The 15,900-nt window shown below is 52.6% G+C and overlaps 2 protein-coding genes across 4 annotated transcripts in view; one reads left to right on the forward strand and one right to left on the reverse strand.

Annotated features, from left to right (window-relative positions):
- The window catches only part of REEP4 (receptor accessory protein 4), a 115,103-nt gene that overhangs the window by 2,664 nt on the left and 96,539 nt on the right, over positions 1-15,900 (forward strand). The gene's annotated exons all lie outside the window — the stretch shown is intronic.
- Positions 473-15,900, reverse strand: part of PPP3CC (protein phosphatase 3 catalytic subunit gamma) — a 37,979-nt gene continuing 22,551 nt past the window's right edge. The window contains exons 5-14 of one of the 3 annotated variants that reach the window (XM_063420121.1): positions 14,624-14,769; positions 14,353-14,492; positions 13,809-13,886; positions 13,585-13,679; positions 11,912-12,037; positions 10,933-11,010; positions 9,168-9,249; positions 8,324-8,421; positions 5,906-5,935; positions 473-4,044 (exon numbers count right to left, since the gene is read on the reverse strand). In XM_063420121.1, the coding sequence (XP_063276191.1) occupies positions 3,869-4,044; positions 5,906-5,935; positions 8,324-8,421; positions 9,168-9,249; positions 10,933-11,010; positions 11,912-12,037; positions 13,585-13,679; positions 13,809-13,886; positions 14,353-14,492; positions 14,624-14,769 (1,049 nt within the window). In that variant the 3' untranslated portion in view covers positions 473-3,868. Of the gene's footprint in view, positions 4,045-5,863; positions 5,936-8,323; positions 8,422-9,167; positions 9,250-10,932; positions 11,011-11,911; positions 12,038-13,584; positions 13,680-13,808; positions 13,887-14,352; positions 14,493-14,623; positions 14,770-15,900 lie in introns of all 3 variants that reach the window. The other 2 variants (XM_063420120.1, XM_063420122.1) reach the window with 2 other exon arrangements.

Genomic DNA, 15,900 nt, shown 5'->3' on the forward strand with positions numbered 1-15,900 from the left:
CCGACGCTGAATTCCCGACGGAAACGTGACCGGGATAACGCCCTGGGGCCCTCCAGGGCTCATCCCCAAATTCGGGGAAGAGGGGATGGATCCCAGGTCCCCGGGAACGGAGGGGATACAGGAGGGGATGGATCCTGCCCCGGGCACAGGGAAGGATCCCGGCGTTGGAGCCGAGACCATTGGATCCATGCGGATGGATCCCTCAGTTCTCTCTCTGTGTGCAGGGAACAACCCCAAAAGCGACAAGGAAGGAGCCGGGGTGGAACAAGAGCCGGCACATCCCTGCTGGCACCGCGTTATTCACCCAGGAAGGACGAGGAGCAGCCCAGAGCTCTCCAAACCCAACCAGCTCCGCGTGTGCCGGCGTGCCGGGGGCTGGAGACGCCGTCTGGGCACTGCCCCAGCCTGGAGAGGCCCTAAAACCCCCAAATCCTCCCTTCTGTGCCCCCCAAAAAACCACAGTGGAGCCCAATGACTGTGTCAATTTTTAACTTTTTTTTTCTTTTTTTTTTCCTCCTTAAAGATGACTCCGATTTACATCGAGACGGTTCTAACAAATTCATTCCTTGTTTCACAAAAAAAAAAAAAAAGAAATTATATTAAATAATTTCTGCCAATAAATAACATTTTCACCATTTTTTTTCTCCTTTCAACAGAACTAAAAAAAAAAAAAAAAAAAAAAAAAGGAAAAAAAGAGAGCAAGAAATAAAAGTAAAAATTAAAAAGGAGGCAGTCTCCAGGCAACGGGCGTATGATCCTTCAGCACTGAGAACCCTAAAATCACCACCACTGCACCCCTGCAGGGCTTCAGGTCCTCCCTGGCCGAGGTTTGGTGGGATCTGCATCCCTGCCAGCTCCCCTGGCCAGGCGGGATCCGTGCCAGAGGGGTTCTCCCAATCCCAAAAAGAAAATGAAGCTTGAACTCAACCCACACCCGGCCCATTGCCGACTCCCCTCCTTGGACATGCACCTTGCTAGAACATGCAAAAAAACCCAGGCTGCGGGAGGTGGGGGCGTTCCCTGGATCTGGGGCTCCCTCGGGTCGGGTCCCCACAATCCCGGGCTGTCCAAGCTCCAGGTGGCAGCCGGGGATGGGAAGGGATGGGCGGGAGCTCAGAGGGGTCAGAGACAAGCCCAGCTCCGAGGCGCTGGATTTGGGGGAGAAAAGGAGGAAAAAGGGGGAGTTTGGGGGCGTTTCTGGATTGATTTTTGGTTTGCCGTGGTGGGGATCGGGGCAGGGGATTCTGCTCCGAGGTTGTCCCCGAAAGAGGGGAGGGGGGATCTCAGCTCGGGGTTGTGGCAGGGGAAGCCCAGCACGGAGAGGGGGCGTTAATTGGGGGGGTAATTAGCACCCAGAGCCCCATCGCTGCTCCTCACCCCCTCGGGAACTGCTTTAAAGGGAAGAGGGGACCTGGCAGTGTGACATCCACGTGTGCCGGTGTCACAGGGACACCGGGGCAACGTCCAGCCCTTGGCCACCACCTCTGGGGCTGGGGCAACCAACTTCCAGCCCTTGGCCACCATCTCCAGGGCCAGGACAACCAACGTCCAGCCCCTGGCCATCATCTCCAGGGCCAAGACAAAAAACATCCAGCCCTTCTGCAGGGCTGGGACACGGGGAAGCTGCAGCTCCAGCAGCCCCAGGGATTGGGGGATTGGATCTGAGCCCCCCAAACCACAAGGTCCAAAAGGATTTTGGGGAGGAGGAATTGGTGATGCCAGAGCAGGAGAAGAGGGCGGGGGGGACAAACTGCCAGCAAAGCAAATCCCCCTCAGTGATGGGCCGGGCCCTGCTGACCCCCCCAAAAAAGCTGGGAACAGGGGGGGGTGCCAGGCTCGGGGTCCCGCAATTCCCATCCCAAATATCCCGACTAAAACCTGGCTGCTTGGGTGAGATCCCAGCCTGGGTCAGCACAACACGCCCGAACATGCACGGGCAGCCCCGGGCGGCGCCCGGGTACCACACACGGGCTCACCGCGCTCACAGGAGGCCCTGGAAGGACAAAGAAATACTCACAGACAAAAGGCAATTTGGCCCCACTCCTCGGACTGGGGGGAAGAGAAGCTCGCTCCAAACATCTCGCACTTTTTTTTCGCTAAGCGGTGGGCGTGTAAAAAAATAAAGGGATCAAAGGGGGGAAAAAACCAAAAACACCAAGAAAAGGAAAAAAAAAAAAAAAGAAAAAAGAAAAGGGGAAAGTGGAGGCATGTGACTGAAAAGTGTGGAAAGCCAGCGGTCTGCTCACAGAATCCTAAACAGCCCCGTGGGATTAGGTGACGTGTGATCCTAAGACAAGCTGAAAGCTTCCTGGGAAGTTGCTGCTTTCCTCTGGCGCTGGAATCGCCGAGGGAAGGAGCAAGATCCAGGGAAAGCCTTGGCAAAGCTCCCCTGGGAGAGGCTCAGCCCTGCCTGCGGAGAGCACGGGAGAAGGGGGAGAGCTGGAGGGGGGAGCTCCAGGAGCTGCTGCCTCGGCTCCGGGCAATGGGCACGGCTCACACGGGAAGGGATCAAAGGGAATCCCACAAATCCCTTCCCCAGCACTCCCAGTTCCAGTGAAGGAACGCTCAGAATGCTCAGCTCCCACTCCAAACCCCCCACAACACCCAGGGGGTGTCCCCAGGGTCCCTGTCCAGAACACCCTGCCAAAATCCCTGCCAGATCCACCCGGTTCTGCCTTCCAGCCCCTCCCAGGGCTGCCCTGTCACCAGCACAGAACCAAATCTCCCAAATCCAGCAGGGCCCCCCCATCTCATCCCAAATTTCACCAGCAACCCCCTGCTCCAGCTGCTGGGAAAGGCTGAAGAGCCAAGGGTGGGTGATGCCCAAATCAAGCACAGAGGGTGGAAGACCCCGCTGGGGACAGGGAGGTGACACTGGGGGGGACCCCCCTGTCCCCCACACCCCAAACTGCTCAGCAAGGGCCGACTCCAGAGCCAGGGCAGGGAATGTGCCGTGGGCTGGGCAGCCTGTGGTGCTGGGAGCTGCAGCCTCCAGGGTACAAAACGTCCCCTTTTCCTTTAAAATTCAGGCCCTGCAGCTTTCCCAAGGATCAGCAGGCAGCAGAGATAATTCCTCTGCTCTGAATCAGTGGCATTCCCAAGGGAATTCCCAAGCACAAACTGGCTGCTCCAAGAGGAAGAGCCACAGCAAGGGGCAGCACTTCCCACACCTTCTCCCTGTTTTCCTTTGGGACTCCCCTGGGATAAAGCTGAATTCCTGAGGGAAAAGGTGACTGGAGTCACCAACCCTGGAGTCCTTTGGAGCTACCCCTGGCTGTCACCTTGGGAAAGAGGGATGGATCCCAGCAATGCCTTCCAGGGAATTGGGTGCTAAAGCAGCAGCTGCAGGTAGGCAAGAGGTGGAAGAAAACAACAGGGAAAATCCGGGAAGAAAACAGATGTGAAAAGGAAAACCAACCCAACCGTATCCTGAAGGGAAGGACCTGCTTTGGAAAGCTCAGGCTAATCCCAAATTGTGCCAAAGCCAACGACCCAAGTTGCCTGGTTTGACTGATTTTTGTTTTTTTAATCCATCCCCCCCCAGCAGAGGTTTGGCCTCTCGGGGAGGGCAGCTGGACAGCACAACATTCCCGGGATGCACTAGCAGTTGGATTGGTTTCTAAATTAAAAAAAAAAAAAAAGGACATTTTTTATATATATACCGAACATAAATTAAAAAAAAAACCCAAAAACAAATTACAAAATGGTCGCTTTCTTACAGAGAACAGATGCAGACTGGATTTATGGACGTGCCTCCAGGTGAAGTCGGTTTCTCCCCCTGCCCCCGCCCCCACCCCGATCATAATAATAATAATAATAATAATAATAAATAAATAAAATCCGTCCAGGCGTGGCTCCCGGGGCGGGCTCACTGGGGTTTCTTGCCCGTGCCGTTCTTGTCGGCAGAGTTGGAGGTGAGCAGGCCGCCGGGGCCGTCCGAGTGCAGCGAATCCTTGCGCGGGGGCATGCGCTCGTTGATGCGGTCCAGCCCCCGCGCCTCCTCGAAGCTGCGGATCTTGTGCTGCGGGGAGAAGCCTCGGATGGCTGCGGGGAAGGAGCACACGAGGGGGGTCAGGGGGGGTTCACCCCGAGGAACGCTCCAGAACACGGCAGACACCCACGGGCGGCGGGGACCGAAAGCACCTGTCTGGCTGTGGGGACTCTCTGGGGAGGTTTTGGTGTTGGCGGCAAAATTTAGGATTATTTTTTAGGATTATTTGGAGCAAAATTTAGGATTATTTGGAGCAAAGTTTAGGATTATTATTTAGGATTATCTGGAGCAAAGTTTAGGATTATTGTTTAGGATTATTTGGAGCAAAATTTAGGATTATTTGGAGTGAAGTTTAGGATTATTATTTAGGATTATCTGGAGCAAAGTTTAGGATTATTATTTAGGATTCTTTGGAGCAAAGTTTAGGATTATTATTTAGGATTATTTGGAGCAAAATTTAGGATTATTTGGAGTGAAGTTTAGGATTATTATTTAGGATTATTTGGAGCAAAATTTAGGATTATTTGGAGCAAAGTTTAGGATTATTATTTAGGATTATTTGGAGCAAAGTTTAGGATTATTTGGAGTGAAGTTTAGGATTATTTGGAGCAAAGTTTAGGATCATTATTTAGGATTATTTGGAGTGAAGTTTAGGATTATTATTTAGGATTATTTGGAGCGAAGTTTAGGATTTGCTTTGCTCCCTGATAGGAGGGTTAGGAGCATTTTTTGGTTTGTTTTTTATTTAAGAGAGGTTTAGGATTTGCTCTGCTCCCTAAGAGCTTTTCATGGAGCCATGGAGTGGATTGGGAGATTAAAATCATCCATGGGCAGGGCACTGCTATCCCAGGTTCAACCCCACCCCAACCGTGGGGATGGGGCAGCCACAGCTTTTCTGGGAATTCCATCCCGCCACCCTCACAGGGAAGAATTTCCTCCCAGTATCCCAAACCTCCCCCTCTTTTCATACAACAGGAGGAACTTGATCAACCAGACAAGTGCTTGCTGTCCCCAGAGAGTGAAATCTCGGGAAAATTTCAAAGCTGAAAAAACACGACACTAAAAAATAACGATTAAAAAGAAAACCAAAACTAAAAACAAACCAAAAAAAAAGGCAAAACCCAGAACGACAGAACAAAGACACCACCACAAGGCTCTGAACTCCGACACAAACCACACACTGCAACACCAGGAGAGGGAACAGCTAGTCCTTGGATCACAAAGGCAAAATTCTTGCATGACCAGGAGACACACGGGCAGACTTGGGAGGGATGAATCCCACGGAGGAATTTCATGTCCCTGTTCCATCACCGCGGGGACGAGCACGTCACCCTTGCCCTGATGACACGGACCAAATGTGAAACTCCTTTGTGCTACGGAGAATTTAAGGAAAAGGAGGCTGTGCCAAATCTTTTACAAGGACTTGGCTGGCTCACAAACAACTTCCTTTAGTAAGCAAAGCCTCTGTAGAGCTGCGTGGCCCCACTCGGTATCGAGGAAAAATCCTCCCGGATCTGTCATTCCTACCCTCTACAGGCAGAGAATTGCCTCTCCACCCTGGCCTAGCTGTGGGGAAGGCAGGGATCACACCAGCACCACAAAATCCAGTTTTTTACGGGTTTTGATGGCGCTGGCAGATTGCAGGACCTCAACCCCAAGGTCTTGAGCCACCGGAGCAGGAACCGCTCCGGCAACTCCAAATAAATAAGGAATAAACTGTTCAAGCTGCAACAGCCTTGAACCAAACCCTTGGGTTTGTTTTTTTTATTTTTCCCTTCCCAGCAGGGCCTGGTCCTCCCCCACTTCTGGTGATGCAAGAGTAAAAAGCTTCCGTTAAGGGCTGGTAAAGCTCTTTAAAATGAGCGCACGCACACACGGAGATGATTTGAGTCTCTCGCCGGGTTCTAGCCATACCTTCCCGTGCCTCTACCGCTTCTACTGTGGCTGCAATACAGAAGAACAGTGGCATGCAAAAATGAAGACAGGGAAAAAAAAATAAAAAAACAAAAAAACAGAAAAAAAAAAAACAAAAACAGAGTGACAGTGAGTGATCCGACATCATGGCTGCGACGCAGAGCCCGCGGCCCCCCAGCCCCGGTGGTGCCAAACGAGTGGCCAGAGGGGAGAAAGAGGTGACAGGAGGTGGAGAGGAAGGGGGAAGGCGACTCCCCAGGGCTCAGGGGGAGTCTCCTTTCCTCTGGGTTGGTCTGACAGAAGAACAGAGGAGCAGAGAGTGAGGGCTCTGCACAGGGACAACCTCGGAGTAAGGCGTGGGTGGCTCCAGGCCACCCTCAGATGATCAATTTTGTGGGATTCACCCCCCAGCACCGCAGCTGGGTGAGGGCAGGGATCCCAGGGGATGTTCTGGAGCAGGGGGAAGGAGAGGGCAGCTGTTTTCTAGGGAAGGACAAGCAGCAGGTCCTGGGCTGCTCCGCTCCCGGTGCCTTGAGTTGTAACAAAAATCAGGCTCCAAATGCAGTTTGGCTTCAGCTCCAGCTCCTGAAAGTGTTACCAAGCAACAAGGCACCACAGAGCTGAGCCATGTCCCCCTTCCTAAATCTGCTGCACAAACGTCCAAGGTCTGGTAGGCCCTGCCTCAACATCTGAGAGGAGGCCCTTCCCTTGAGCAGATTCCCTGGATTTTAGCCTCAAAACAGCAGTTTTCTGGCTTTGGACACAATGCAGGGGCCACGTGGTCCTCGGGAGGCCACGGAGGAAGGATGGAGCTGTGGCTGCACAGCTCTGCCCCAGATTCCGTGACTTTATTCAGATGATTTTGCCAAGCCCTGCTCTGAAAGGCTGGGGAGAGGCTCAGGAGGGCAGGGCCCCCCTCACTGCAGGCCTGTCTCCCTTTTTTGGGGTGCACAGGCACCCCGGAAGGGGGGCAGCCCCCTCTCCTCCTCACCCAGCAGACGGGGCTCCCATAAATTCACCGGGAGTGAGAAGGGATGTGCGAAATGGGAAAGGGTGGGAGGACGGGGAAAAGGGGAGGGAGAAGGGGTCAGGATGGGGAAAAGGGGATGGGAGAAAGGGTCAGGATGGGGAAAAGGGGATGGGAGAAGGGGTCAGGATGGGGAAAAGGGGATGGGAGAAGGGGTCAGGACAGGGAAGGGCGGTGAGGAGGGCAGGAGAAGCCGGGAGGTGCCGAGGGCAGCGGGAGGAGCCTGCAGGCGGCGGGCGGGGCAGGTGAGGCAGCAGCAAGGCCCAGCTTGTTTGTTCTGTCCTGGGGAGAGGCTTATTCTGGGGGAGGGGAGAGCCCTGGTACCCCTCAGAGAACCCCCCGAGAGGGGAAGGTGCTGGAGAACGTCACAGCACGACCCTGTGCTGTCGGGACACGGGGACAGAGCTGCTGCAGCAGCCACCTTCCCACTCAGGCTCTGTTCTCAGAACTGGGGCGACGGGGCTGTGATGGTTTCTATGAAAAAAGGGAAAAAAAAAAATCCATCCTGCTCTGTGGGCAGAGAAATCCATGAGCCTGGGAGTGATGCTGCATCCTCCCCGGGAGCAGGCAGCGACATTTCCACGTTTGTGACTCGTGAACTGTTTAATCCAGGCAAACCCCAGCCCGGGGAGAGCTGCAGGAAATCCCCGGTGCCCATGGGAAGGGGGAGGCTGGGGAGGTGCCAGGCTTCAAAGGCTGATGGCAGGGAAGGATTAAAACACTGGATTACAGGATTCCCTCTGGGACAGCTCATTCCCTGAGCACCAGCCCTGGGAGCGGGCAGGATCGGATCCTTCGCTCCCAGAGCTGCTGAGGGAGGCAGCAAATTTGGGAAGTAACCTCCACAAAGTGCCTCAAAACCTGAGAGGAGATCTCCTGAACCACCCAGCCCTGCAGGAACCTCGTTCCTTTGGCTGGACCCTTCCTCTTGTTTGGGATTCGTGACTGGCCAGGGGCAGGTCCGGAGGGGTTTGGTGGAACGAAGAACAAACAAGCAGCTGTGTCACTGTCACATTCACACAGAGGCCGTGTCACTGTCACATTCACACGGAGGCTGTCACACAGCAGCAGCACAGCGAGCTGAGGCAGAGGATGTGCACCATGCAGCGTTAGAAGGGAAATAAAGGATAAAAAAACTCGTTGCAGAAACAAACAGTTAAGCACTAAACATGCTTTAGGCAGGGTGCTGTGGGTTTTCTTCCTCGAGGGTACACGGGGACAGCTCGGCATCTCTCCACATTCCCCACCTACACCTCTGCCTCCTCCTGCTTGGGAATCCTTCCTCCCCACGGGCCTGACCCTGGCTGGGGGCCCTGGCACCCCCAGGCTGCCCGTGGGAGCTGCCCCGGGGGGTTTGGGGCAGGGGGAGCGCAGGGCTGGGGGATACTCACCGGTCTGCAGGGTCTGCCTGCCCCCCGAGAGCACTCCCAGGGGCAGGGTACCTGTGGGGGTCAGGCCTTTGAGGGTCAGCACGCTCTCGCTCTCCTCCCTGCAGGGAACAGCAGCACCAGTTACACCTGAGCAGGGCTTGTACTGGCCAGGCAAGGCTGGTGGATGGTGTGGGATCATGGATCATGGGGATCACTGAGGCTGGAAAAGGCTTCTGAGGCCACCCAGTCCAACCAGCACCACCACTCTGTTCACAGCTACCCATGTCCCTGAGTGCCACGTCCACACATCACTCCACCACGGCCTGGGCAGCCCACTCCAACACTTGGCAACCCTTTCCATGCAGAAATTTTCCATAATGTCCAACCTGAACCTCCCCTGGTGCAGCTGGAGGCTGCTTCCTCCCATCTGTCACTTCTTATTTGGGAGAAAAGACCAAACCCCTACCTGGCTACAACTTTCTTTCAGGCAAATGTGTCCTGAAAGAGTCAGGAAAAAACCCACCTGTCTTATGAAGTTTCTCTCTTCTTTCTTTTCTAACCAGTGACCCCCCATCACCCAGCCCCAAATTAAACCTAGACCCCAAATTAAATTCAGTCCTCAGATTAAGCCCAGTCCTCAAATAAAACTCAGTCCCCAAATAAAATTCAGACCCCAGTTTAAGCCCAGTCCCAAATAAAATTCAGACCCCAGTTTAAGCCCAGTCCCAAATAAAATTCAGACCCCAGTTTAAGCCCAGTCCCCAAATAAAACTCAGTCCCCAAATTAAGCCCAGTCTCCAAATTCAGCCCAGCCCCTAAATTAAGCCCAGCCCCCAAATTGAGCCCAGCCCCAGCCCATCCTCACCGAAGGACTGAGAAGACCCGTGCCATCTTCCCGATGGCTCTGATCTTATTCCTGATGATCTCCTTACGCACCGTTGTCCCACCTTAGGGAGAGAAAAGAGCAAACAGCAGCGCGTTGGGAGGTTTCCTGTTCTCCAGGGGACGCCAGGATGAAGCACCTGCCTGACTCCAGGAAAAGAAATCATGGTTTTTACAGAGTCACAGCTACACCGGAGAGAGAACGGTGCTGGAAGGATGGCATCAGGATGGCACCGGGATGGCATCAGGATGGCACCGGGATGGCATCAGGATGGCACCGGGATGGCACCGGGATGGCGGTGAGGAGGGCAACACCAACGGGATGGCACACGGGACTCAAGAGGGCTAAAGAGAGTAAAACCACCACAGGACACGGACTGGCCTCGCTGCCAGGTGGGCTCACACTGCACGGGATGTGACACAAATGACTCAGCCATGAGGACACGGTTTGCAAGGCAGAGCACGGAGGGGCTGAGGCGCCGTGGGCACCGCTGTGCTCGCCCGCGGTGGCACGCAAGCATCAGCTTTGGCAACCAAGGAGCACAGGGAAGGGCTGGCCCGAGCCTGGGGGCTCTGCCCTGACCCCACACGGACACAACGGGGCAGGGGGAGCTCCCCTTCCGCTCTGCGGACCCAACGGGAGAGAGAAACGAACAAACAAACAAAAAAAGCACGGAGGGAGCTGAAACCAAACGGAAAATTCAGGTCAAAAGAGGGAACAAATCCATCTCCTCTCAGCTGAGATTCCTCACATGGCCCAGTACACATCAGGACAGGGAAGCCAAACCCAGGGCTCACATGCACCATGGCTCAGCCATGCACTACGTGGCTGCATTCAGAATCAGGTAGAAACGTGACCCCCGTTTCTCAGAGTTCCTGGAGGAACGCAGAAGGGTTAAAAAACACATGGAGCTTATGTTAAAACTGAAAGGGGATGAAGAGACTGCCCCACTAGTCAGCTCTGGAAATCCACTTCAAGGATCTGGTGGCACAGGCAGTGATAATTAAGCTCGTAGCAAATTCTAGCTGGGTACCTTTCGGATAGCTTGAAATGTAGTGATCTTCAGGGAGAGGAGACACCAAGAAACAAGTAGATGAAGACAGAGATAGAAGAAACAAATTTAATTTTCATGGGAGGGAGGAAAGAAAAAAAAAACCAACAAAAAAACCAAAGAACAAAACGGAAATGCAATGGGAGAAGCGGGTTAGAGTCTCCACCTGGGGCCGAAGCAGCTCGGGCCCCACTTCTCGCTGCCCCCCTCAGCTTCCTCAGGTCACCACCTCGCTCCTGAGTCCCCCCAAAATCCAACCTGCTCATCAGCTCAGCCACTGATTTGTCCCCTTCATGCATGGCTTAAAACCAGGGCCAAACCCAGCGGTTTTGGGGAGGGGGTTGACACGAGAAACCACTTTACAGAGGAGTTCACTGCAACAGATGAGAAGATTGGGTGGATATTTTGGTGCAGAAAATTTTGAATTGGGGGAAAAAAATAACCAGCAGGAAACCATTCCCAGAGTAGCTGGCAAGAAGTGTCTGTCGCAGTGAATGTCATTTAATTTCTCTGTGACTGAACAGCAAAGGAGGAAAAAAAAAATAACATTCCCTACCCAAAACTGCAAAGGTTGGGCAAAAAGGAACTGGAGACCCTGGCAGGGCATCCAGAAATAAATCAAGTGCTGCTCAGGCATCAGAGACCTTCCCCAGGCTTTCCCCGTGCTGCTCTCAGGTGCCAGCAGGGATATTTTACCTTCCAAGGTCTCGTCGCCGTCCGAGATCAGCTCGTCGTCGGAGCAGATGTTGAGGATGTTCACGAGCATCTCGGTGACTGCAAGAGGCACAGACAGCGAGGTCAGAGGGGCCTGGGGGCTCACGCAGGGGTTTGGAGGACGAGGGAAGCATTTCAAGGTCGTCTGTCCCTGCGAGTGGGAGCCTGGAGACACTTGGAGGCACAGGCTGCCGGCACCCGCAGCGGCGCCGGAGCAGACGACACACGCCGCATCCTCTGCCAAGGAGGTGGATGCAGGCCAAGCACAGCACAGAGGAACCAGACGTGGGCAAGGAGGTGCCAACATTCCTGCAGAACAGCCTGAGCTCCCTCAAGGTCCCCCCTCGCCGTGCCCACCCACGCCACGGGCACCTGGCTCCGAGAGGGGACAAATCTGGGGAGGGGGATTCGACCTTTGGTGCCTCAAAGTCAAGAAAACCCTCTGGAGGTCACGAGGGTGAAGCCACACTCCGAACACACAAGACTGGGGAGGAATTTAACTCATCAGGAGAGGTGAAAATCCTTCTGGTGAAAAGCTGAGGCAAAGTCTTGGTCATATTTTAAGCTGCCTCGCCTTCTTCAGAATGGAATCAGCCTCGAAGTGAATGCTTCCTTTTTGGTAGGCCAGGAGCCAACAGGAATTTAAAATTCCTCTGTTGCAAACCGAGAGAAACCTCTCCAAATTCTGAGGTGGGGCTACAGCACCCAAGATCAGCTCCACCAGCAGTGCAGAAGGAGCAAGAAAGGAGGGTTTTATTGCTAAAAGCTTTTTCAAACAGGTATCAACAGCTGTTTTTGCAAGAATTTAACGCAGTAATGCAGCTCTCCCTGAGCCTGACCTGCTCTCCTGTGCTACCTGGAGCTGCAGCACCCTCCCAGCGCTGTGGGACAGGTTTGTGACACTCAGGATGTGAGGAGCAGGCACTGGGAATTTGGAACACAAGCCCCAAATCTCTCTTACCCTTTTCCCCTACGAAAGGCAAAGACCATGTGAAGACATCCATGAAGTTTGGGAGCCAGTAGGGGTGAGGGGAACAGTTGAACTGCCTGATGTTCATGACGTTGTTTTCGTATTTCAGTACAGCAGCTGGGGGAGAAAAGGGAAAGAGAAATAAACGTCCATGGGCGCTTTCCACTTCCAGAATCCTGGGATGGGCTGGATTTGTCACAGGCAGGGACATCTCCCACTGTTCCAGGTTGGTTCAAGTCTGGTTCAAGTCCAGTCTGGCCTTGGGCACTGCCAGGGATCCAGGAACAGCCTCAGCTCCTCTGGGAATTCCAGCCCAGCCCCTCATCGCCCTCCCAGCCAGGAATTCCTTCCCAAAATCCCATCCATCCCTGCCCTCTGGCAGTTTGAAGCCATTCCCTGTGTCCTGTCCCTCCATCCCTTGTCCCAGGTCCCTCTCCAGCTCTCCTGGAGCCCTCCAGGCTCTGCCAGGGGCTCTTAAAGTCTCCCTGGAGCCTTTTCCTGCTTCACTCCCAGCTCTCCCAGCCTGGCCCCCTCTGGAAGTTTTACCAGTGTTAAAAAACCTCCATCATCAACACCCAGTTACACTCGTGAGAAATCAAGCTACCAGCTCTCCAAAATGAGAAGGTTTAAACCTTTTTTTTTGTTTGTTTTCCTCAGGTTGGTTCTCAGCTTAGAACAGAGAAGCTCAAACAGAGCCAAGCTCCAAAGTGAGGGGTGGAAAACCCCACAGCTGGAGAGAATTCCACATGGTCCCCATGGCTCAGGGGGCAGAGGGAAGTGCAAAGCTTTCCTATCAGCTTCTGTGGGATGGCAGCACCCATCCAAAGGGCTCCCTTGTGGGAGGGAATGAAAGCTTTATTCCCTTGTGGCTGGGAATGAAAGCTTTATTCCAGGCCTTAGGACTCCACAGTTAATTGCCACAGTAACACATTAAGTCAACCACTTCAGCTCAGCACACAAAGCTCTCTTTCATTCCAGGCACAAGAATGCAACTGGAGGAGAGGGGTTTGTATCAAAAATAGTGTATTTTTTGTATCAAAACCATGTGGTGGCAGCTGGGGCAGGGCAGGGATTGTCCCTCTGTGCTGGGCACTGGGGAGGAACCCTGTGTGCAGTTCTGGACCCCTCACTGAGACATGGAGGGGCTGGAGTGAATCCAGGAGAGGGGACAGAGCTGGGGAAGGGGCTGAGGGAGCTGGGGAAGCAGGAGGGGCTGGGGGAGCTGGGAAGGGGCTGAAGAATTCCTGAGGGAGCTGGGAAGGGGCTCAGCCTGCAAAAGAGGAGGCTCAGGGGGGACCCTGTGGCTCTGCACAGCCCCTGACAGGAGGGGACAGCCGGGGGGATTTGGGATCTGCTCCAGAAACAGGGACAGGAGGAGAGGGAACGGCCTCAGGCTGGGCCAGGGGAGGCTCAGGGGGGACAGCAGCAGGAATTTCTCCATGGAAAGGGAGCTCAGGGACTGGAACTGCCCAGGGAGGTTTGGATCCCCATCCCTGGAGGTGTCCAAGGGATTCCTGGATGTGGCTCTCAGTGACAGGGTGGGGATCAGGCACAGGTTGGACTCAGTGGCCTTGGAGCTCTTTTCCAGCTGAAATTATCCTGTGATTTTGGGAGGGCAGAGAGATTTCCTGACCCCCAGAAGAGCAGCAGAGCCCCAGCCTTACCCTTGTTGTTATAGACATCTAAGTAATTTGGTGCAGAGAAGATTGTGATTAACGAGGGAAAGCCCGTGGTCTGGCTCTTCCTGTACATTCGGTACCTGCAAAACAGGGCACAAGTTAAACCTGGCCTAACCCAGCCCAAACCTGGCCTAACCCAGCCCAAACCTGGCCTAACCCAGCCCAAACCCAGCCCAAACCCTTCCCAGCCCCGGGGCTGCAGCACTTACCCAGCATCCTGGGCTTCGTGAGCTCGGATTACGGATAACAAACTATTGTTCTGCAAAAATTCACACACTGCAGGATAACTGGAAAACAAAAAAAGGGAGGAGAACTCAGCAGGGAGCAAAGGAGAGCACAGAGCTCGGGTGGTCTTGGTTTCAGGGGGCAGCCACTTGCAGAAACATCCAGTTTCAGTCCAGCACCCTAAAATACATTTTTATCATTCAAAAATTAATTGCAAAGGGTTCTGCTAAACACACTGTCAGCACAAATCCTCCTTTTTTAGCAGGAAAGATTATTTTCTAGAGATCCAGGTGCTGAGAACCACTCACAAGGCCAGCCCAAAGAAGCACCTCTGCTGTTTGAGACCCCAATTCTATAAAGTAACTTATCCAAAGACAGCTCAATATTACAGGAGAATAAAAAAACAAACCAGAATTTGTGCATTAGAGCCAAGTGAGGAGAATGTCAGGTACACTGCAAAGCCCCCCAGAGTGTCCTGAGCAGTGATTTTAGTGTGAGGGGAGAGGAATGCCCCTAAAACCCCCTCACCTGTAGAAATAGGAGCAGCCCCGGACAGTGTTGTGGGCAAAGTGCTCCAGGGTTTTCTCGTTGCCGTAATCCTCCGAGGGATCCGACCACAGCAGGTCACACATCGGACCGAAGGCTGGAGGCTCCTTAAACCTGTCTAACTGGAGAGGGGACACAACATCAGCAGGAGCATCCCCAAACTCAAATCCCCAAACTTCCAGCCCCAAACCCACACAGGAACGAAACTCTCAGGGAATTGGAGAGAAGGGAAAAGTCCCCGGAGCTGACTTACTTTCCTAATGTCATCTAGACATGTGATTTCTGGCGACAGGCCCCCGTGCACACACAGGAACTGCTGGTTGAGGAGGGCAGCAAGAGGAAGACAGTCGAAGGTGTCCATGCACGCGTCGTACACTCGCTCCGAGTACTTGATCCGGCCTGGGGAGGAGGAACTCAGTCAGGCTGTGAGCAATAAATTCTAGGAACCCAGTTCCTGAAGGATATGGGACTCAAAATCAAAATGGCCCACGAGTCAAACTTTGCACTTGTGTATTTGTGAAAATACTGACTTGGAATCCAACTTTTCACTTGTGTATTTGTGAAAATACTGATTTGGAATCAAACCTTGCACTTGTGTATTTGTGAAAATACCGACTTGGAATCAAACCTTGCACTTGTGTATTTGTGAAAATACCGACTTGGAATCACACTTTGCACTTGTGTATTTGTGAAAATACTGACTTGGAATCAAACCCTGCACTTGTGTATTTGTGAAAATACTGACTTGGAATCAAACCTTGCACATGTGTATTTGTGAAAATACTGATTTGGAATCAAACCCTGCACTTGTGTATTTGTGAAAATACTGACTTGGAATCCAACTTTTCACTTGTGTATTTGTGAAAATACTGATTTGGAATCAAACCTTGCACTTGTGTATTTGTGAAAATATTGACTTGGAATGAAACCTTGCACGTGTGTAATAAATTGGGAAAATACATAATCTATATAATATATTGGGAATTTACATCATGTATTAAAATAATTGAGAATAGGTGTCATTTTGAAAATACTGACTTGGAATCAAACCTTGCACTTGTGTATTTGTGAAAATACTGATTTGGAATCAAACCTTGCACTTGTATATTTGTGAAAATACCAACTTGGAATCCAACTTTTCACTTGTGTATTTGTGAAAATATCCACTTGGAATCCAACTTTTCACTTGTGTATTTGTGAAAATATCCACTTGGAATCCAACTTTTCACTTGTGTATTTGTGAAAATAGCCACTTGGAATGAAACTTTGCACTTGTGTATTTGTGAAAATACCAACTTGGAATCAAACCTTGCACTTGTATATTTATGAAAATACTGATTTAGAATCAACCCATGGTTCCCTGACCTTTCCTCATCACTGCCTTAAAAACATTCAGATGCTTTGCACAGACCCATCTTTGACTGGAAGGACGATCTGAGGGGTGAATGCTCCTCCCCAGTGCAAACAGGGAGGAGCAGATCCTTCCCCTGCTCCCAGCACTGATCCCAGCTGCACAGTCTGGAGCTGGGA

Source organism: Prinia subflava, chromosome 29 (assembly GCF_021018805.1).
Source record: "Prinia subflava isolate CZ2003 ecotype Zambia chromosome 29, Cam_Psub_1.2, whole genome shotgun sequence".
Taxonomy (NCBI): Eukaryota; Metazoa; Chordata; class Aves; order Passeriformes; family Cisticolidae; genus Prinia; species Prinia subflava.